The 22151-nt window shown below is 44.0% G+C and overlaps 1 protein-coding gene across 7 annotated transcripts in view; it reads right to left on the bottom strand.

The window, feature by feature from the left end:
- Window positions 1-22151, bottom strand: part of agrn (agrin) — a 276308-nt gene continuing 254157 nt past the window's right edge. For 3 of the 7 annotated variants that reach the window (XM_084365476.1, XM_084365481.1, XM_084365480.1), the window contains 11 exons: window positions 21204-21294; window positions 20487-20651; window positions 20237-20348; window positions 18148-18159; window positions 16177-16293; window positions 13916-14099; window positions 12974-13061; window positions 10302-10334; window positions 8176-8400; window positions 6559-6662; window positions 1-2953 (listed from right to left, as the gene is read on the bottom strand). In XM_084365476.1, coding sequence (XP_084221602.1) covers window positions 2793-2953; window positions 6559-6662; window positions 8176-8400; window positions 10302-10334; window positions 12974-13061; window positions 13916-14099; window positions 16177-16293; window positions 18148-18159; window positions 20237-20348; window positions 20487-20651; window positions 21204-21294 — 1292 coding nt within the window. In that variant the 3' untranslated portion in view covers window positions 1-2792. The remainder of the gene's footprint in view (window positions 2954-6558; window positions 6663-8175; window positions 8401-10301; window positions 10335-12973; window positions 13062-13915; window positions 14100-16176; window positions 16294-18147; window positions 18160-20236; window positions 20349-20486; window positions 20652-21203; window positions 21295-22151) is intronic. The other 4 variants (XM_084365479.1, XM_084365482.1, XM_084365478.1 and 1 more) reach the window with 3 other exon arrangements.

Raw genomic sequence — 22151 nt, 5'->3', positions numbered from 1 at the left:
TCCGTTTGGTTGACATTTTATTTCATGGTGGTAGGAACACAAGACAAAGGTCATAAAGTTAGTAATGTTCAGGTCATGCCACTCTTACTCGGTGCACTGCCCTTTGAGGAGGTTTGCGCAGTCAGACAGTAGTTTACAGAGGCCAGACATGGAGGGTAATCCACATGTAGACATAAATAAGGAACAGAAAAAAGATTCAAAAACAGTAAATAGAGTTTTTGTAAAAAGCCAGAGGGGACATTTGCAGAAGTCCCCTGGGTTTTTTTTGTGTATGAGCATTATTACTAATATAATTATCATTATTATTATTATGTATTACTCATTTACATTATGGGGATGAGGCTAATACACTGGCTAAAGTAAGGAAACGGTTATATGGTTGGCGTCTTTGTCACCTGCTAAGAGTGGAGGTGACCAGTTTTTAAGGCAATTCATAGTTTCCACCCAAACCATAGACTGCTGCTGTCTTTACTGTTCATGAGTCCATCCAGATACACAGGGATCTGTCCTTTATTACCACCTGAATGGATCAAACTGAAAGAGCAGTGTGGTAAAATAAGACCAGTCTAGGGTTAACAGAGCGAATGCTGGAATTTAATGAGTATTGGGACACCAGAGAGGGGTTTCCTGGTCTGGTGTTACACTCTTGAGCACACACACAATGCAGTTATAGCTTTAGAGCCCCCCATGTACATAAGTATATCATCGTGTGGGCGAACAGACAAGTCAGACATGGTTCCAGTGTATATTACTAAAAACATAAACCTCCACAGATCACACATTTTGCTAAATTTACACTTCAAAATTGCAGGGCTGTACAAAAACAGGTTGTTGATGATTTAAGAAACATAATTAAGAACTTAAGGAAGAAGAAGAAAAAAACAAAACAGTACAAGACCATTTGATACTCAACCACGAACAAGCATGATTTTGTCTCAGAATATTGCCAAGGTTCTCATATCAAAACAAGTGTCTTTAAGTCAGTCGTCGCAGCTTATTGTGGTTCAGCAAAGACGACTCCACCACGTTGCATCAGTTCACTGAATGTTACAGAATTCGCACTAGTAATACAAACCCCATGCGTTACTATGTTAATTTGCAAGTACTGTAGGATTATGCATCTTTTTTTCCCCATTTTTGTGGCTGTTATGGCTTCAAAAGGTCACAACAACATCACAGTCGCTCTCTCTCTCTCTCTTTCTTTCTCTCTCAACAGCCGAATAGTCTCCTCCAGGAATGCTCGAAAAGAAAATAAGTCTCAGGCAGAGTTTCTTGAAGCGTTTTTTGTTTGTGTTGACGGCTGACTGTTGTCTGACAGGACGTTCCCAAGAGCAGAAGCTCTCCCCCATGATAAGATCTCTCCTCGCCTCCTTTGTGTCTGTCCTTTCCTCCAGTCTTTGCTTTCAGCACCTCCTTAAGGTCAGATATGGTAACAACTCTTCCCCCGTATGCACCATTCAAGGTCCTGCAAAACTAACTGCTTACAAGAAAAAAAAAAAAGTAAAAAAAAAAAAAAAAAAGATATACAGGGAATGAACAAATATAAAAACATTATTCTGAGCTCTGTAGATTCTGAAATCACATCAGTGGAAATAAGAGAAAAAAACTTTTTATATTCATCGCAAAAACAAACAAACCCCCAAACAGTGACATTTTCCAAATTAGAACGTTGTTTTTTGTTTTTTTTTTGGAACAAAAATGTGAATAAAAAACAAACAAACAAAAACCAGATTCAAACCATCACTGCGGAAGTGCATGCATTTATAGTGGTCATCATTAGTTCATCTGCTGATTGTAAAACAGAACGCACAATAGTACATGAGAAGCACAATTCTCCAAAGAGAACCCATCTTACATATTCACAGTCTCAGGTATTATGTATATACTCTATATTTATAACATTTATTCATGTCTATGATTCATGTCTTGACTTATGACTAATGATATGCGAGTCATTGTGGAACGCAGCGCTCTCTCCGTCTCCATCATGTCGGGTTGCAGTGTTAGTGAGTCATATTTCAAAACTAAAGGCTCTGATGGGATTCAGATCGAGTGGAGAGTTTTTAGGGGTTTTTTTTGGCGCTGAGAGATGGGGGTTGATCGAGTGGTTTCAACTGTGTACTTTCTCACTGTAGCAGCTTGACTGATATCTGAAAAAGTCCCATTAGGAAAATACAGTGGGCTACCGGGGCTGAATACAGAGTTTCTTGACTGGAGACGGCAGCTGGCTGCAGCATCAAAGAGCTGCACACGTCGGCCACAGCATATGCACACTGCGTCCAGCTCTCACGGGGGAATGTATGTCTATATATTCATGGATGTATAGGCCATGCTTGGGGAATGTGGACGATAGATATGGCACCAAGACAAGGCAGTACCCAGAGATCATCAGCGAGGTCCACCAGTGTTCAAGTAATGAGCGAGGAAAAGGAGCAGGCTCTTTTTTTAAGTTGGCGTTTGTTTTAAAACAACAAAACTGACAAGAATAAAATATCTCCTGTTCACAGAGATGCCTGCTTTTTGAAAAAAGATGAAGGGCCGGAGCAGAAAAAGAAAAAGAAAGTGTGTTCTGTGAACGGAGGTGCAGATTTAAAAAAAAAAAAAAAAAAAAAAAAGAACAAAATATATGAAACAAAAATCGGAACGACATATTAATTTTCTTTCCATATAAAAAGCGATGAAAAGTATACAAAAATAGAAAATAATTACAGCAGGAGACATGGGCGCTATGGAGGGAGTGGGTGGGAGGGTTTCTTTATTTCCGTTTCTCTCAACATTTTGTCTCTGCCGAGTTATTTGGCGGCGGAACATTGTAGTATTGTGGGGCTGTTTAAGGCGTCCTCCACCAGGTGGAGCTCCACGCCGTCCACCACCACGTCCTTGATGCAGCCCACAAAGCCGGTGCTGTAGGCCTTGGGCAACCGACGGGTCACCGCCAGCTCCTCCAGACCACCTGAGGGGAGACGGAGACAGAAGTTTACACGACGATGAATCGGCTACTGAAACACGTGTCAAAGAATACTTCCTCAGAACAAGCTAAACCTTTCGGCACACTAAAGCAGCAACTGCTTCAGTGTATTTTAAAGTACCACTCCTGTTATCTAGCATCGGTTGAGCACCATGAAGCTCATAAGGCAAATCTGGATACAGCATCGGAGGCGGAGCCCCGTTCATTCCTATAAAAACCGCTATGTGGTGCAGGGCGCCAAAAAAGCTCAACTTCCTGGGAATTAAATTATACTGATCTTCGGTATAGTTTCCATATTATGTGGTCGACACGCACTAGAGACTTCCGCCGGTTGAGCAGCTAACTTCTGATCAAGCCCTCCGCCACTTGACTGTATCTGGATTTTTATTGTTAGAACCAGCGCTGATCCTGGGGGCTTGTGAAGCACCCAAAACACTAGTTCCTACATTTACCATGATACAGCCAATAACATTGTTGCATTCAAACTCCTCGCCCCCGGTTTGTAATGCAGGCTTTCTCTTACAAATTTTAAAATTCAAAGCACAACCTACAACAAACATCGATGACATCATTAGGGATTATGTTCTCAACTCTTCCAGAGCATCAGGAGACATTACACAACTGTTTTCAGTCGTACTCCCCATGACTAATAAACTGACCTTCATGTTTAAAATGCGTGGGTCGCCCCTTTAAAGATCAAACACCTGGATAAAAGTTAGGGTTTCATAACAAATCAGAGCTTGTAAAAGTCTTCAAAAGGCCGTACCGGAAATATTCTGCTAGAGAAATGTATTTCTGGTTCTTAAGCGGTTACTCTGTCTGATGATGTCTTTGATTCTTTTGTATGATGACACCAGCTGATGAACACGACAGGTTGACACCTTATTTGTTAAACCACCATGATCAAAGGCAGAAAGCATAGCAGCCAGAGAAAGTTAAGATAGACGTGAGAGAGGCTTCTCTTAATTTGACATGGTGCATAAAGTACTCAGAAATGTGCTACAAATAAAAGGCGGTGACAGAGTGTAAAATTATGAACAGCTAATATCCTCATTATTTTTAGTATTTTCAGCACACGTCGCTGTGCTGTGAACTCCTCAGATATCACCCGTCCATCAAGTAGTGCATCTGAAGAACTGTGGCTCTTTTCTTAAACTTTGAGCCGCAAGCTTCTGTTTATCAAGTTGGATACCAGTGCTAGTTACTCACTTCTTCCGGATTGGCTGCAAATCAAATCACTTTATAAATGCTGAAAGGCCAAATCATCCAACTTGAAACTACTTTCTATGGAAGAAACAGTCCCTTAACAAACCGCTGACAGCATGTTCAGGGACTTTCCGAATGTGCTGTTAATCTTATTCACTTTTCTTGAACACAAATACCATTCACCTTCATTGTACTGTAGTAAGTAGGAGGTGAAAGGTGCACGTCTAGATATGAGATGTACCGATACCATTTTTTCCCTTCCCGATACGATCTGATACCTGAACTTCGTGTATTAGATGATAATGAGTACTGATCTGATACTTACAGAAGGCCTAAACGGTCAGGGTTAAAACATATTGTTTTGATGAAATCACAAGTTATTTATGTCATTATCACGGAACAAGTGTTGTTTTCTTGAGATAACAAGTTCATTTTCTCGAGATCTCGAGAAAACAAACTTCAACTTCATCACGGGAAAACAACATTTGTCATTCCGTGATATCCACATAAGTGCCTTGTGATCTTGAGAAAAACAAATAAAATAGAACTTGTTATCACGGGAAAACAAAGAAAATAATATGTTTGACCCTCGACTGTTTAGGGCTTCCGTAGAAACCAGTGCAAAACCAATACACATATATTATTATTTTTAACTTTAATCTTCTAACCCTTGCCCCTAGTCCCTTGCTCTTTACAGACATTGGCTACTTATGCAGTATAACATCTGTCAAGTTGCATACAGCTGTACAGGACACTGCTTGGAAGTAGTAGAGTCCCATTTCTAATATCCAAATTATGTGTTATCGCATAATAATCCTAATTACTGCATTTTAGGCAGATTCTGGGGCATACTCCGATAGGAGTATCGGTATCGGAACAACTCTTGTTTAGAAACCACAAGATTTAAGAGAAAAAACTTTTATTTTTTTGGAAAAATGAACCTTAAAAGCACTTGTGAACTGGATGTGTTTTATCCATCAGTCACAGAACATTTAAAAATAGACATTTCTTAATATCATGGATTTGTACTTCAAAGCAAATGTTCCCCCCTTGTACTTTTCATTTCACTTTAACTTTACTCCACTTTTTCTTCTATATCAAATCATCCTACCCCCTCTTTTTTTAACTAAGTCTCATAAAGTCCTTTTGTGGAGACTTGATGACCTAATTGCTGGGTGTGTGGCTGGCTCCTTTTTCCTTTTGATGGTGTTTTGAGCTACTCTTTTGAGCCAGCACACCCAAAGTACTCATTAGTGTCTTTCTCAATAAAATCAGCGTGAAACGACTTTATTCAGGATTCTGGGAGAGAGAGGCTGACCCTAGTTTATGATGTTTTACCTGGCTGCCTCCCCCGCTCTCTCTCTCTCTCTCCTCCGTCTCTGTTATCTACACTGTCAGAATCCTCCAGCATCCTCTGTCGTTCTTCCCTTCATGTTAATCCAACGCCTCCCCCCCTTACATTCCCCATCTCTCCTTCTCTTCCCTGTTTTCTCTTTTTTAATCTGTCGGGCTGAGAGTTCATATCCCTGTCGAGCTCTTTACATCCCCTGTCCCTGTCCCCTTTAATCGGATTGCGCGCCTCCGAATCGGGGATCGACAGGGCTAATTTCATGCGAGTTACAGATGAATTAATGATGAACAGTGAAAAGGGGATTTAAAAAGAAGAGGGACTCTCGATGGGAGGGCTGTGTGCGGATTATGTATTCTTGCTGCGGGGCTCGCTCAGCACCTGTTCCAGAGCACTGCCTCCCTGTGTGTGTGTACACGTGTGTGTATGTTTGTATACTTGTACCCGAGTACCCCAGGGCACCTCTACACACAGCGTGTCTCTTAAATGTCACTCGCGCTGCTTCTCCTCTCAAACCGGCCTCTTTGCCGCCTGGCGCTGTGCATTTTAAAGAACAGTCTGACTTTATTTCGCTGCCCGTCTTCAGTGTTATACCCTCAGAATGTTCAATTCCACCATGCCATGTGTGTTCTTTCAAACGAGAATTTTCCAGGCCAAGTTCAGGCCAAAATTGAACTGGAGGTAGATAGTGGGCCGACTTTGGTCATTTTCAATTCAGGAGAGCAGACAACTTTTGAATTCGTCAGATAGCTTTTCATTTCTCTACTCAATACCTGAATAGGCCTGGACATTTTTTTTTTATTTGTGCCCAAACTGCAATTTTTTTCCCCCTGCCAGAGACTTTGCTTATCCTATGCAATGCCAATGAATTCATTGCTCATTTTTCTGGCAGCCTTCTACAGAGGCCAGGATGAAAAAGTACTACAGAATTACAAGCACTCCCCTGGCTTGATGTATGGCATTTGTAGACACGTTTTCAAGTCTGAATGCTGGATGACATTTTATTATCTTTTTTTTTAAATGTGTGGGCACCTACCCAACCAGAGCGCTCCGTCTGTGTCCAGCTGCGTTGCTGCCAAAGGCGATGACCCTGTTACCGCTGCCTCATTGCCAACCTGTAGAGAGCCGTCTCTAAGTGCTCTGAGGAGGAGAAAGGAGAAGAGAGAGATGCGGTTGGAAGTCGGGGTTGATGCATGCAAGTCATACTGAAAAGCTGTAAATAGCAGTTTCATTTAATCTGAAGCATCAAGACTCCATTGCTCCACTGCCAGCACACTAAGCACTCACATAACTGCCTTTGCCAAGCAGCGTTCTAAATGCGCCTGTCTACCAGCTAACAGATGCTGTAAGAGCACCATTTATTATAGGTGGCTCCGCGCTACGCATTAGCACACACTTAAGAATTGTGACGACGGGGCTAATTTGATGCCACTAAAGTGAGTTTCCAACGGAGGGAGTGTCATTAAAGACAAGCCGCAAACACAGATAGCTGTGTAACTATGTGAGCTCTGTGCCACATGCTGCGCTTTACACCATCATCAACATCCAAATTATGTCATCTTCCAGAAAACTCTCTGTAAGCCCGGGATGAGATTTGGCCAAATCCCTGTTTAGAAACGGATGCGGCGGCTTTTCGAGGATCGATTATTTTTGCCCTACATGATGAAACCGATCTAATTATCCCCCATACTTCCATTCACTGCCATGTTGAAGGCAAATGTTCGGCAGCGATAAAGCACAGATCACGTGGAAGGTCTTAAGTGGGTCGTTTTCAAAGTTCAGGCAGTTAATTTGTTTCTAATGAAGGAATCCATTAATGTGACATCAGCTGCGTGGCAGTGTTTTTTTTCTCCATCTGGAATGATTATCCATCTAGCAGAATAAAACCTGAGTCTAATTTATGGCTTATTTGTTTATGTGGTTAGCGCAGACACATGCTTTAGGTGTGCAAGTATATACAAAATGTCTACGAGACTGAATAACCAGTCAGCAAAAGGTAGCAAGGTTGGCCCCAAAAACTTACTGTGGTTATTTGAGGTAAATCATATTAATATTCACTACTGTCATCTGACATAAGAGCAGGATCTAAAGGACCTGTCTTGACAAGAGGGTCCCCCTGCTGAAATATCGTTTTCCCCGTCTTCATTATTTCAGCTGCTTCTGTACTTGCATATTGCATATTCCTAAATTAAGTTGTGTGAATTCCTGGTCTTTCATTTAATCTAATTTTATTCCATTTTCATTTTCTTTTTCATTGTGTTGCATGTAAACAGCGCACATGCTAAAAAAAGATACTGTTAAGAGTTTCTACTTACAGTATTTAATTAATGTATTTCCTGGACACATTTTCCGTAATGTGCCAAAATGTGTTGGGATGTCGCCACATGTTCTCCCTTTTTGAACATCCAGTAATGTGTCTAAGCAATTCGATGTGCGATGCCTCATACTCATGCATGACCAGGCATGAAAGTAACCTTAATCTGAAACTAATCAGAGTCGTCCCAGTGCAAGGGATCACCGTGCAGCAGAGAATTCATGCAAGAGATCACACAGTTTGCAGCAACACAAATACAATATGGATTAAGTCTAATCCTGGTCTAACTGTAGAGGCTTTCACTCCTCATCCCCAGATACCTGTCATCTCCCATCTTACCTGCTGGCCTTGATGCGTATCCAGCGGTTGGTGTCGACGCGCACAGAGGAGCGCAGCACCACGGGCTTGGAGCCCAGGTCGTATGTCATCTGGACGTGTCCGTCCACGATGGCCAGGGCGATGTAGTCAGAGCGCTCCACGCCCTTCCCGCTCCACAGCACCAGGCCCTGGGTCGCCTCCGTCCGGATGCTCAGCTCAAATTTATTCACCAGCAGAGCCTTCTCACTAGGAGAACAGAAAATACATTTGTTAGCTTTTGGCCCAATTCATCAAAAAGAGTTCCAATCTTTGACGTAGCTGACGCAGCTCAGTTGTATATGTAAAGTAAAGGGACCTCTGCTGTTCTCCAGGGTACATTACCCATAATTCAAGCCTTTACATGTGGCGCTGTGTGTTGTGTCGCCAGACAGCTTTGTAGCTAGTGCTCTGCAGCCTCACACTAACAGAGTTACAGTGAATATTAAGGATGCAGACTGAGTAGCAGGGGGCTGTTTTGCTATTAGCTTTCCTACATCCTACTGAGCCGGAGCGGCATTGCTGCTCAGTGCTTCCTGTGTTGCTCTGAGTGTGTGTGAGTGTGTGTTTTTCAGGCAGCTGTTTGATCTCCAGTCTCTTGACTGCTACAGCTGCGGGGGTGATTTGGATGCAGAGACTAGGCGACTTCCAGCAATCCTTAAGAGGCACTGTACGTCACTGTCACCGATGTGCGAGACGAATACACACTGCGATGTGCCTCCGCTGTATGTGTGCGCACACAAACACCACCATACATTCAGTCCTCCATACGAACACCCTTCCTCTGTTCTTTGAAGGTCCAGCAGGCATCCAGAGAATCAAACTTTTTAATTTGGGTGTGTGGGTGCGACTGTGTGTGCACGTCATCTGCAAACATCTGTGCAAATGTCTGCACATCTGCCAAGCGGATCTACTTCTACCTTCTTCAAAGGGTATTTCAACACAAAGACAAAGACAAGGTGAGGACACATACGACAGAGAACCAATGACACATGGATAAAAAGACACAAGAGCAGCGCAAAGCTGGAGACAAAGATTAGACAAGACAGACAACAAGACAAAGGAGTCAGCACAGCAGGCAGAGAGGCTCATGGGAGTACAAACAGGACAGGAAATGGGAGGGGAGAAAGAGAAACTGGCACCTTCTCACTTCTTACGCTGTAAGAAGTAGTTTCTCCGAGTATTTTCTTTTCGATAATGAGCAACAGTGAAAAGAGGAGCTGGTACAGAAGCAATGATGGATGATATTTAGCTTTGAAGTTTATTGACTGCTGGCCTAAAGTAAGGCAACTCTGACAGCTCAGGCCAACGATCACGCCGGTTCACCTCAGCGGCAGTGGGAAAAGAATCCAGAATCAAATTTGATTTCCTCCTTCAAAAACATGCTTAGGTTAGAAAGTTTGACCCCCTTCATTAACTGAACCCGCTGAGGTAAACAGGAACAAAAAAAAAAGTATGATTTAAGAGCACCATTGCTTTTTTCCCTTTCAGAGAGAGAGGGAAAAAAATGCACAAATACAGCTCAGTGAACCCTCTCCTGGCAAACCCTCAAAGAGCTTACAGGGCCCAATAAATCTCCATCGGAGCGGCTTGTCAGTGATAAGGTCAAGGTTATTAAAAGTGCTGAATATATCATGAATAAAACAACGCCGGCGCGCTGCGTTCTAAATCTCATATACACCACCGACTTGAGAGATTTCTCGAGTGCTGCTGTTTCTTTTTGTAAATGGAGGGATTTTATCTACTCATTACGTGTATTTAAATTCTCAGAAGGCTACTCCGGGTGCTGTCCTCCATTTAAACTCCAGGTGGCAGTAGTGGTTAGAATAATAAAAAGCCATCAGGGAGGACAGCTACTGCAAAGAGGCTGCAGCTCAGGCTGGTTTTATCACAGCTCTGAACTTCAGAATTAATTGAAGCATAAGCAGAGGCTCTTTGTGTTTCGTATTGGTAACTCTATCTCACTAATGGAAACAATGTTGTCCCTGCGGAGGAGGGTTTAGCCCTGTGAGAGGTCAGGGAGGGGTTTGTCTGAAGAGAAGGGGAGGGATGAGGAAGCGAGGAGAGGCGAGTGTACAGCACCAAAGTCTAAAAGCTTTTGAGAGACTCACCTCTGGTCAGATGGGTTTTCCAGAGACTCGGGACTTAAGGGAGCAGGGGGAGAGAGTCAACGGCATGCAGTGTAAGCGCAAGAGGCCAGAAGGAAAGAAGGAAGAAGGGGAAGGAGGGGAGGAAGGAAGGGGGTTGTGAGTCCGCTGGGTGACTCACAGAGGTCTGGTTTAGACCTGGAGCTGCAAAAAGCATAACTTATCCGCTCTACTACAATATCGACCCTGTCAACAGTCGATAACAACAGACGTGTGATCATAGGAAGTGTGTAGCTTAGCCCTGATCACACCACAACCATTAAAGGAGATTCTCAAGGGAACTAGTCGGATCAAGATGGAAGGCTAATGCAGCAAAATGCCCTGGGATGAAGCATTTTTTTTTTTTTTGAGAATCAAGATTAAGTACATTCATAGTCAGTGTCCACACCAGTTCAAAGGCTGCTGTAAGTCAAGTGTCCAATTATTGGACAACTTCTTTATATTTATGAGGGCTGCACGCCACGGTGCAGCGGCAATTATCTTCTGTCAAGAGATGGAAGCGATGAATTAAAAAAAAATGGGCAATTGCCAAAAAATGGGGTCAAGCACCACACCAGTGGAGAGTGGCGGTGAGTTATGATTTGTCGCTGAAATAATGGGCTTTGAGCTAAAATCAACCTGTGGTTTCACATACGGGCGGAGAGGTGAAGGAGGGGCGATCAAAGGGTGCCGTAAATAGTAACAGGAACATTAACCCAAGGTGAGCGCTTGACATTTTGGCCTCGCCCGGCTCTTAACAGCCTCTCAAGAAATGTATTCATTTCTTTCACAAAATCAAATCATGCTGAATTGATCGGCACGCCTCCGGAGTGCCGCGCCAGGGCTCTGGTTTGCTTAGATTCACGCTCACTGTGGCTCTTAGTAAATGTGACATCCATTAAACTTTTGACAGTCTGGCTCCAAGGACCACTGTCCTCTCCTGCTAAGTGAGATTGATGCCCATGGCTACACACTGCAGAGAGATCTCAATTGGAGGTCTAATCTACAAAGGGAGACAAATCTGTGATTAACATGTCACTGCCTCTCGGTACGGCCGACTCCGTAATTATTCACAATTACAGTTAGAGATCTGGCAAAAACGAAATGACAGAAGCCCTGGCGTGGATTGGAACTCTGGGCTGAATCCAGTCGGCTTAATTTGAGCTGAATTCTGCATCGCCGCTTTGTGGGATTTTTTAAAAGGAGGTTACTTACCGAGCTAATGAGCGGGAAGAAAAACCCCTTAATAACTAAGTCATGACCGCGGGTTTTCCCAGGCAGAAACTCTACAGGCACCAGAAACTAGGTTAAGGGGTGTTTAATGTATCCTCTTCTTGCAGGTTTCAACGGGTCTCATTCATTTCCCATATAACAGATAATGCCATTCAGCGTAAAGTGCAAGGCAATTCATTTTGTTTATGAACGAGTTACAACCATGCATATAATATTGCACATTCTTGGTACAGCAATTCATTTTCTCTGGGGGGGTTGAGCACAATGCTTCTCATGCACACATTCATGCTTCCATTTTTGGACTGGAAAGTAAAAAAAGAAGGATCTTATGACGCTGCGAGATGTGTTTAAAATAATGAAATCTGTCAAATTAAATCAGGGATGTGGAGCTTGGAATAGAAATTTGACTTTAACGCTGAGGATGATTTCTGTGTGGAAATTATGACAGCAAACTGAATGTGCTTTAATCTCTTCATTTGGGTTAACTATCAAAGATGGCGTTTTCTGGTTGCTGTTAGTTGGGCTTGATTGGAAGCTGGGCGAACACCCAGTCGTAAAGTCTACTTACTCTGGGATCTCATTGGTCAGTTGGCTTGAGTGAGAAGGAAAGACAGTGAAGGACATTCATATGAGACAAGACATGTGCGGACAAAGACAAGGGCGGTCAGACTGAAGGACGGGACTACTGGAAAGAAGAGCAAACACACGCACACACACACACGTATACGACAGAGTTCTCCAGCCAGTTGTTTGTGAGTTGTGTGTCTCTGTGCGAGCGTGACGATCTGCAGACTGTGGCCCGGCTTTCACACTTTGGAGTGTTTGTGTGAAGAGCTGCGAGACGAAGATATAGAGCCGTATGCTTGATGTCTTTTCAGGTTTGTCACGTAAACATTTTTGTTTGTGCCAACCTGGAGGCACAATCTTGCCAACCTTGTAGATGGATGGGAGAGTCAAAACGTCTCATCGGCTGCCTAAAGGAACAGGATTTCCACCATTTTACACTTGCGTCATCAGCTCGTTTCCCTTTCAAGGGTGTAACATTTTTGAATACCGAGGAACAATCATTCACACATTCAAAATAATGATAAAATGTTTAATCATGCGTGAGTTCTGTCCAGTGTGTGTTAAGCAGTGGACCACAGAACGGACTGAGCGTGCTCAAGGCAACACTCTCATTGTTAAGCGTCTCGCTAATTAGTAAAATCCTGTCAGGACTGCCATAGATGGAGGGGACGAGCTATTAGCCAAGCGCCTAGTTCACCCTGAAGCCGGAGCACTGATGATATCATCACCAGTGTCATAACGGCTTACCAAGGGAGGAGATGGATAGACAGAGGGGTTATTTGGCTAATAGCTTTTTACAATGGAGATGTTGGATGAAGCTGAATAGATGGGGATGTTCCCCTTGTCCTCTTCCTTACCTCTTTGTAACGGCATTGTGGTACTCGATGAACGTCCGCCCGTCAAAGGCGATGGCCTCGGTCTCTCCGGCAGACTTCTCATAGATGGCTGTGACAGAAGAAGGGGGGGGGGGGGGGGGGGGGGGGATTGTTCAGGGGATGAGATCACACCAATCAATAAGAGAGAGAGGGTTCAGTTATCGGAGCTGAAGGCAATGGAGTGTGAGCAAATGGGGCAGGGGAAGAGTGCGGGTGCATTTGTAGTTTTAATTAACGTGAAAGGGACAGCCGGCCACACGCACAAGGTTAATGGCGAAGGCAGTGACTGAGTATGTAAGACAGATCGAGGCAGTATGAGTGTACGTCTCGCAGAGTGACAGGGAGATGATGAAAGGGATGTGCAACTCTTGAAAAGAGCGTTTCATGAATATTCAGTCGACACGTTTCATCATTTTCATAACTGCTGCTTTAGTTTGAAATCAATACATAATAACCGTGACATAAAAGAGACATCACTTGTCTAGTATCGACATCGTTACCTTGCCTACGCGGAACACAATTGAAACAAAGGTCTTATAAGCAGATTATAAATGAGACTAGGAGTTCATCTACGAGTGACGCAAGCCAAGAACAAGCTGTGTTACATAAAGTGTCACTGATTTCTGTCCCACTCACACTACACTTTAAAGCAGCCAAAATGCTGCCATGTTTCTTTTTAGAGTAAAACCAAATAATGTTGGATGAGGAAACAGAACAATTTCTACAGTTACAATGACTCACTGCAGTTTTACACTGCCATAATAAGCTGATCTCAAGCCAGCAAGTACTGCTACCCACAGGTTTACATGTAGACCAATCGTACTCATACTAACAAATATATTTAGTGTAACAAACAGGTTTCAGCATCAAGATGGTGATGTAATTTGGCTGTGAGGACAGAAAATGACGGCCAGAGATACTCACTGTTCTGACAGTGTCCCCCTGAGAAACCACTGAGGCAAACGCACTCGTAGGTGTCCAGCTGGGGGTTGCAGCGACCGCCGTTGTGGCAGGGCTCCTGGGAACATGGGTGGTCCTGGAACATGGCTACATTGCTAGAGCGCATGGAGTTCTCTTCTCTGAGGATGGGGGTACCCATCAGAATGATCTGGGAGCAGGAGACACACGGTTAAAGGGACACACCAAGGATTTCTCACATATATTACACAATGAAGGTCAGCTTACTGGTCATGTCATAACAACAGTTGTTTCATGTCTTCTGTGGTTATGGACAAGTTTCTGACTGTCTGAGAAAATAACCCTGATGATGACGTCAGGGTTGTCTCACCTTCAGCTTGGAGACCACACATGTGTAGGTGTTTACTAGGCAGTGTGGGTCCAACAGAAATGCCATTGGTTGCACGGGAAATGTAGTATCCAAACTTTTTGATGAATAAAAAAGGACTGAAAGTTGGAGTAACTTGGACTCTGCAACTGATTCTGACTTTTGAACTTGTCTCTTGTGACCCTACATTATTACATTATATTATTCAAAACCACAGGAGTACCCTTTTAAATACAATAAAAAACTTATTTTCATATCATCAGGAAGTCACTGTTACAGCAACATTATGTTCCAACTAACTCAGCCCTGCCCACATCAAAATACTGAGAAAAGGCAGGACAAAAACTGTTAAATAATCCAAAGTGTTCTGTGTCTGTTGGGAGAAAATGTTTATGGATGTTTGCTCTCGGCTAGTTTATTCACAGTAAGAAGCTGATTGAGAAAATATGTTTTCAGAGCCATTTATTGATGGCATAATGCAAGCAATATAGAGCTCATTTTGAATGCCTAGTTACAAAATACAGGCTGGATTTTTCCATCATGTTTTCATCCGACTTTAGAGGGAAACCACACCCACTTCTATACGACGAAAGCCCCAACACCTGTGTAACTAAGGAAACCATGCTCACCCAGGTCCTACATGTCATGACGGCTGCAATAGCTCGGAAAAACTACTATATAGAGAAGTGAATTTGAAATATTTACTGTTATAAGATCATGATGATGTTATGACATCACAGAGTCAAACAGTTGCATAATTTATGCCTAGCGCTGTCACGTCAGAATTGATTTTAGCGCAGCTGCCCTGTTGCTGTTAGCGGTGCTGGGTCAGGCATGTGTGAGCTGACCAATCAGAGCAGACTGGGTATTTGGGAAGGGCGGGGTTGTGATTTCCCCCAAAGAAAGCTTTTGGATGAACGCGTCTACAAGCTTAAGTATAATATCATAAATAACCTCTTCAAACCTATTTTCATCGACCTGTTTATGTAGTACTCTGTGTAATACTAATTGTTTTTCAGCTTTCCTTGGAGGGCTACCTTTATGATTCTTATCTCGCTTTTAAACTGCTTTCGCTGTCACATTTATCTGATTTAATTTTTCTCTCTTTAGCAAAGAGCACTCGAAGATTATCATCTGTCACCGCTCTTGGTTGTTGTCCAAAGGAAAGCATTGAGTTATGGGGCTTTGTGCTCTCTGCTGAATGATCATTAAACCTAATTATCACAACACATCAGAAGCGCAAACAACTGTTTACAATGACACAAATTCTTCTGATATGTGCTTCCTCTCGGTATGAATTCCACATGGTTACCACACAGGAAAATCTGTCGTGAGTTGGATGTTGATACAACACACATGTTAAACAGGGACATCAAACTGAGAGTACATCCCATCTTCCTCATAATTAACTATTCCCTACAGGCCCAGTAAGACAAACGCCACATTTAGCTTTTGATTTGCTCGAAACTGTCAAGGGAAAGTTTGCAGAGGAGAACTAATGACAAGTTTGCACAAACAGTAACATCCTGCCTTTGTTCTACTGGGTTATTTTTGGCACTCAGAGACGAGCTTTTTGCTGGAAAGTCGAAGAAAAAAAGAAACTGGAAAGCTGTCAGGGAAAGATCTGAGAGTAGCGAAAGGGAGGGACTTCAAAAATGGGCATTCTATTATTAGTGCACGCTAATCCAAATGAGCAGAGTCACTGCCCGTCACAGCGTGAGCTTATAATGGAAAATCACTAATACGGGGGTCTGTAGTATGACAGCTGGACAGCTAATAACTTAGGGGTTGGATTTTCTACGAAGGCACAAGAGCCCTGATTCTTTAAACAAAATGTATACATCCGTAGAATACAATGACACAATACTCCTTCAACAAACAGAGGCTTGTAAACATTTACCTTCTGGATTGTTCCTTTGAAGCCCTCCGTGAGTGCAGCGGCTCTTGCCAGTCGGCTGTAGTCGGGAGCTCCGCCAACAAAAAGAGACTCTTTGAGGTTAAGGTCTACGTGCATGTTCTGATGAGACAGGACACAAAGAGGTATCAACGGGTGAGCTGGAACTGTGCAAACTAAAGAAAATGTCCAATTTAATCTTTGCAGTCTGCACTTTTATCTCGGAGGCTTTCTGTTCAGGACTTGGTGGTTTACAGTTTTACTTTGGTGAGCTATGTGCTTGTGTCCAGGGAGCATGATATAAGTTGCATCCTTATAAAGAGTGAGATTAATAAACCACATTTGCAGACATGTCACATTCGTATAGATTGTCCCATTAAAAAGAAAGGATTTACCCATATTGTGGCTGGCAGAGGCTTTAAACTGCACTTCCTTGCCTTCTCTCCACGTCAATACACTTGATACATTACAACATAATTGATTTCTACGTCTCTCAGAGAGAGTGGTCAATTATCCTCTATCTTGGAGACATAAAAAGAGACTACAAAGGGAAATCAGGAGCAGGCTGGACTTGAGATATGGACGGTTCTTTACAGACATCTCTAATGAATGGCTGATCATAAGCACCGACCTTTCAAACAGTTGAGTGTGGAGACACATTAATTGCAATTCATTTGCGCAGCAGACGGCTATGAAATTCGATTCTTTCCACCAAACCTTTGGGACAATTGCTTTGCATTAGCAAGGTGCCGCTTCCTCCTTTTGCAGGGAAGAGCCTGCCCACTTCAGAAGGAGGGAATTAATGATCTTTATTTTATGTAGAGCAGTAATTGCCAGAGGGGTAAAGTGGAGTTAATTGCTGGAAAAATGATGGAAGGGGCCAAATAAACAGGCTTTGTGCCGGCAAGCTGGCACCGGCTATGCTTTTATTTAGGATGGGATTTGGAGTGCACGAGGCAGCAGTGCTTGGCTGAAGCCCGGGGCTGTGTCACTGCACCTTGAGCCGCTTCCAACAGCGACGGGGCGGGGACCTTGGCCAAGGCTGGTGGACCCAGCTGTGGCTGGTGCCTTTGGGCTCAAACAAAAGTTGTTACCAACTGCAGGGCAGAGTTGGCCACCTCAGGCTCTTTATGTACACCTTACTGCTCGGTAACACTCACTATCTCTGCAGGTGACTGACACTGAACCTGTTCCCTTGGACTTTTTGATCTTGTTTGAGATGTCACTCCCTCTTAATGTGTTACTCACTGTACCTGTGCAAGGTAACTTTCCTATGACTCTACGATTGCATGCAATGTTCTGTTTCAAACAGGGAATAATCTGCACCTGGTGAGAGAGGACAGCTGTGGAGTGATTCTCGCTCGGTGAGTGTTGTAATGGGGTGAGTGAGTGGGTGAAAGAGTGAGCGACTTTGTGATATTATGGCGGATTGTTCCTGTTGCAGAAAAGAAGTGAGAGCAGATGACAAAAGAACAGCCCGGCTTGGCTTGGCACCTCACCGTCTCCTCCGGTATACTTCCTACCCTTCGCTCGCCTCCCCTGCCTTCGCTCTCGCTTCTCGACAGCCACGCGGCACTGGCGTGATATCCCCGCCTACGCCGGCCTAATGAAGACGTTTCTTTGTTGCTAAAAACAATGGCCGTCACAAAGATGACTGTGTCTTCTCCTTCTTCCCACCCACCTTCCCACCCTCTTCCACCCCCACAGCAGATGGGCCGAGGTGAAAGCCAAACCGTGTTCTTTAAGAGCGTCTCTACTTCGGTGCTGTGTGTGTGTGTGCATGTATGGGAATATGAAATGGCGAAGTTTTTCTACAGAACTGGCACCTTTAAAGCTGCCCGCAGCTCTGCAGAAGTACCTTCTTTTACTTTTTTTCATTGCTGTGCTGTTGTTGCATGGAGAGATGGGGGTGAGAGGACGTAGTGAACGACTCAAATGAAATATGGGCTTAGGTGTGACTGGGACTTGTCTCATTACCTTGCGTGATTTCTTATTTCCAGACAGCACATCATAGAGAAGAAAAGAAAATAGGGAGGAAGAGAGTTATTAGGGGAAGACTAGTAAGTGTCTGTGCACAGAGAGGCATGCAGAGCTAGGCGAGTGCAGAAGCTCCACGAAACACATGCACACACTCTGATGCACACACACATTCACACTGGGCACATCTGTAAGAGCATTAAACATAGCTGCAGTGTAGCACAGACAAGTGAGGTAAGTATATCAAAGGAGACATATTATGCTTTTTCGTTTTTTCTGAAACACCTCGTCAGTAAAGCCTGCAATTCTGTGACTTTGTGACATCACACTACGGCACCGTGTCTCGCATTTGCATAATGTATGCCAAGCGGCCAGTTTGGCACGTAATAAGTGATTTAGCACAGCTGCTCTGCTGTTGTTAGCGTTGCTGGGTCAGGCGTGTGTGAGCTGACCAATCAGAGCACACTGGGTTTTCAGGAAGGGGGGCCAGGAAGAGTCAGGAGCTCAAATAGAGCGTTTTAGACAGTATGAGAGAACTGCTTGTGTTTTTCGAACATTAATGCATGTAAACCCATTCTAGCAGTAAGTCAAAACTAAATTGTGAACCTGAAAATGAGCATAATGTGTCTCCTGTAAATAAGAATATACGGAATGTGAAGAGCCCACTTTTTTTTCACATGCACCTTAGCATTGTACACTGTACATACACACACAACCCACAAAGCTGTGCACGTGTTTACACTGGATGCAAATGAGGCAGCAGGTCTAAGAAGGGCATGCACGAAGCAGCTGGTGCCACTAAGAAAAGATGAAAGGAAAAAAAAACTCCATGGAAGAGGGACGGTGAGTTGTGCCACTTAACTCAACCTCATTTACAGACTGCTGCCATTCACTGAGATTTTTGTTCCTCCTATCTGTACCTGTGTGCCATTCAAAGTATGTACTCCATCATGCTGGCGGCCCGAGCCCTCTTTGATATGTTGAACACTCCCAGCATGCACTTTGTATCCACACATGTGCCTGTGTGTGACCACCTTTGATATGATATGTGCTTCTCTGAGCAAAAGCCTCCCGAAACTCCCCCTTAGTTCTTACAGCAGGAGCAGGGGGGAGAATTAGCTGAGAGCCATACTGGATGCTTCTCTCTGCATTGAGCTCCATAACTAGTCTCAGCTCATCCCTTAGCGTTCTCCCCCTCCCCAACCATCTTCGCTTTTCCCTTGCTCTCCTCCTTTTAATAAGATTTTCTGCCTGTGTTGCTGGAGTAAAACACAATTACCATACGGACGATGGGAGGCGGTGGGGGAAGGACGGAGCAGCGAGAGAGAGGGGGAAAAAAAAAAAGCGGAGGAGAGCATCGCGTCTTAGTGGAAGATGATGGAGTTGACAGAGTGCATGTTCATAATCACAAATTACACTGTTTAATATAATTGGATGACTTACAGGCTTATCAAACTATTAGATCGCCTTCATTTGGAAGCATGTACCTGCTTTATTGGTCTAGACGCGGGGCTGAGGAGTTTCATTACGCTCCTCTCGCTGCTGCTATCTGCTTTATCTGCCTCCACCTCCCCAGACACCACCTCAAAGGCTGAATTTATAAAATTGACTGTATACCAGCAGTAAAAGCTGCTTTTCGCTTTCTGTATGCAACACCAAGTTTTTATCTCCAGTGTGTCAGTAAGCTGAAAAGCAGGGTTTTTTTTTTTTACAGGACTTCCAAAATTAAGACAGCCTGTCAAACTGGCCCTCTACATCTGGAGCTCTCCCTCTTACCTTGACGTATGTCGAGAGATAGCGCCGTATTTCCAGCAAATCAAGCCCGGCAGAGGCGGCTGGTGTGAACCAGTGTGGATAACCTCAGCAAAGGGGGAAGGTTTGCTGATTCAACTGTGCCTGAAGTGGCGAGTTTGAACCGTCACGACAAAGGCGAAAGGGAGCACGGAGGCTCGAGGTTGTGGCGATGACATGATCAAACAAATACAGTATATACGGCACAAGCAAGGCTAAGCATAGCAAAGGCTTATCAGTCCTGCATGCTAAAAGCAAGGTAACCATTAGCAGCAGCTTGGTAGTTGCCCTTTCTTACCGGTGCCTCCCCTCGGACGGGGTCCTTCTTGTTCACCATGATCTCTCCTTTGCGGTTGGAGCGCTCCAGGTTGATGGTGTTCCACACGTTCAGCTGGATTGGTTCCTTACTCCTAAAATTACACACTTAGGTGAGTCATATAGAATATATTATACCTGCAGCCTGTCACCCCAATTAATCCCAAGTCTTTATAGAGTTGTTTTTCCCCCCATTGTGTAAGGTAAACCCTCTCTTAGACGACGATGCTGACCTGATGGTAGCGGGTCCCTTCCCCAGGTCGTAGCGGAACTCCAGGATGCCGTTATTGAGCGACAGAGAGATGAAGTCTCCTTTTCCGTCGGATTTTTGCCCGTTGTAGAAGATCAAACCGTTGGAGTCGTTGGCCATGAGAATCACTGTCATGCTGAGCTTTTGGCTGCAAACACACGCAAGAGTCAGGGAAAACTGTGCGCATGATCAAAAGAGTCTTGTTTGCTTGTTTCGGTGCACTGGTGCTCTCTTTTATATGGAAATTAGTGAGAGATACAAAAAAAATGACCAACAGAGTGTGAATAAATAGCAGTTTGACATGTTGATGTAATGTGGTGCAGAGATATCTACAGAAGTTAGCATGCTAACCAGCTAGCCCCGACCCACCCTGCTCCAAAGCTTCTGATCCAGTGGTGTAAAACCACTGACACTCCCCTGGTCCTGGGGCTCCCAGTCCAAACCGCTAGCTGCACAACCATATGAGCTAACTAGGGCAGCGACATAAGCAGCAGTTAGCAGTAAGTCTGGTGATATGCTGCTCCCTGTTCATTATGAGTGTGTAATTTGGAAGGCAAATTCTCACACATTGTATTGTTACTTCAGCTCATGCTTAAATAAGGCAGCTCTGCCCGAGGCACGGAACAAACTACACGACATCACGTGTTCAGTAACACACAGTCTTAGCCGTGTGGGTTTCATGCGGACACATGGGACTTACCGCAGGTCGTGACCGTAGAGATGGAGCCCCTTCAGCTCCACGTGAGAGTCCCCGTTGAACAGCGGCATGTAAGCCCCTCTCCTCTCAGCCACTGGAAAAAACAAAGAGACTATATTCATCCTCAGGTATCGTTTTTTTGTCGCTGACAGAATTGAAAATCCGGGGATTGTCAGTGTATCTTTGAGGAACCTGTCAGCGTTATGGAAAGAGATGGATTTGTGTTTTCATAGCCTTTGGGATTAAGACTTTCTCTTGACAGAAATTCAAACAAAAAAATTCAAAAACCCTTATGTCAGACTGATTACACAGCCCGCCACAGTATGACAAAGAACCTTTGGAGACATGTAGAGTTTAACACCACAGCCGGGACCCATGAAATAATGCAGCCATTGTATTTTTGGCAGGCCTTTTTACAAATTCATGTCTTTGCGATGGGTCTGCGTCTGGCTGTCCCGTTTCTGGCTGTCTGGAGTGATTAGGACAGGCACCGTGCCATCCTTCTAACAAGTGGCTTGACATTAAAAATCACTCAAGTGTCACCCGGGGGTATGTGTTTATGGTGCTGTTTGCAGAAACTAGCATCATTCAGATGGATATGCAATACGAGACGCTCACGTACACGCATACACACACGCACACAAGACACATACCTATGTAGCAGGCAAGAAAGCTTTTATTCGTAATTGGCTGGGATTAGCTGAGTCGAGTCGGGATGGGGAAGGCAGACGGAGATGAGAAAGCTAATTAGCTATTGTGCAGAAGACTGCTAATGATGATGGCAAGCACCATGGAGGAGAGGGAAAAATAGTCTTGCACACACAATAAGTATATGTGCACTAAACTGAACTCTGTCAGAGCAACAGAGCTGCTCAGAAAGTAGTTTCTAATAGAGGAGTGTGGAGGGTTTTTTCTCTATTTCACCCTGTGTTCAAAATGAAAGCACCCTGA

Source organism: Pagrus pagrus, assembly GCF_965226575.1.
Source record: "Pagrus pagrus genome assembly, chromosome: 11".
Lineage (NCBI taxonomy): Eukaryota > Metazoa > Chordata > Actinopteri > Spariformes > Sparidae > Pagrus > Pagrus pagrus.
Note: the sequence above shows the minus strand (reverse complement) of the source record. Positions and strands in the feature narration are given on the sequence as shown.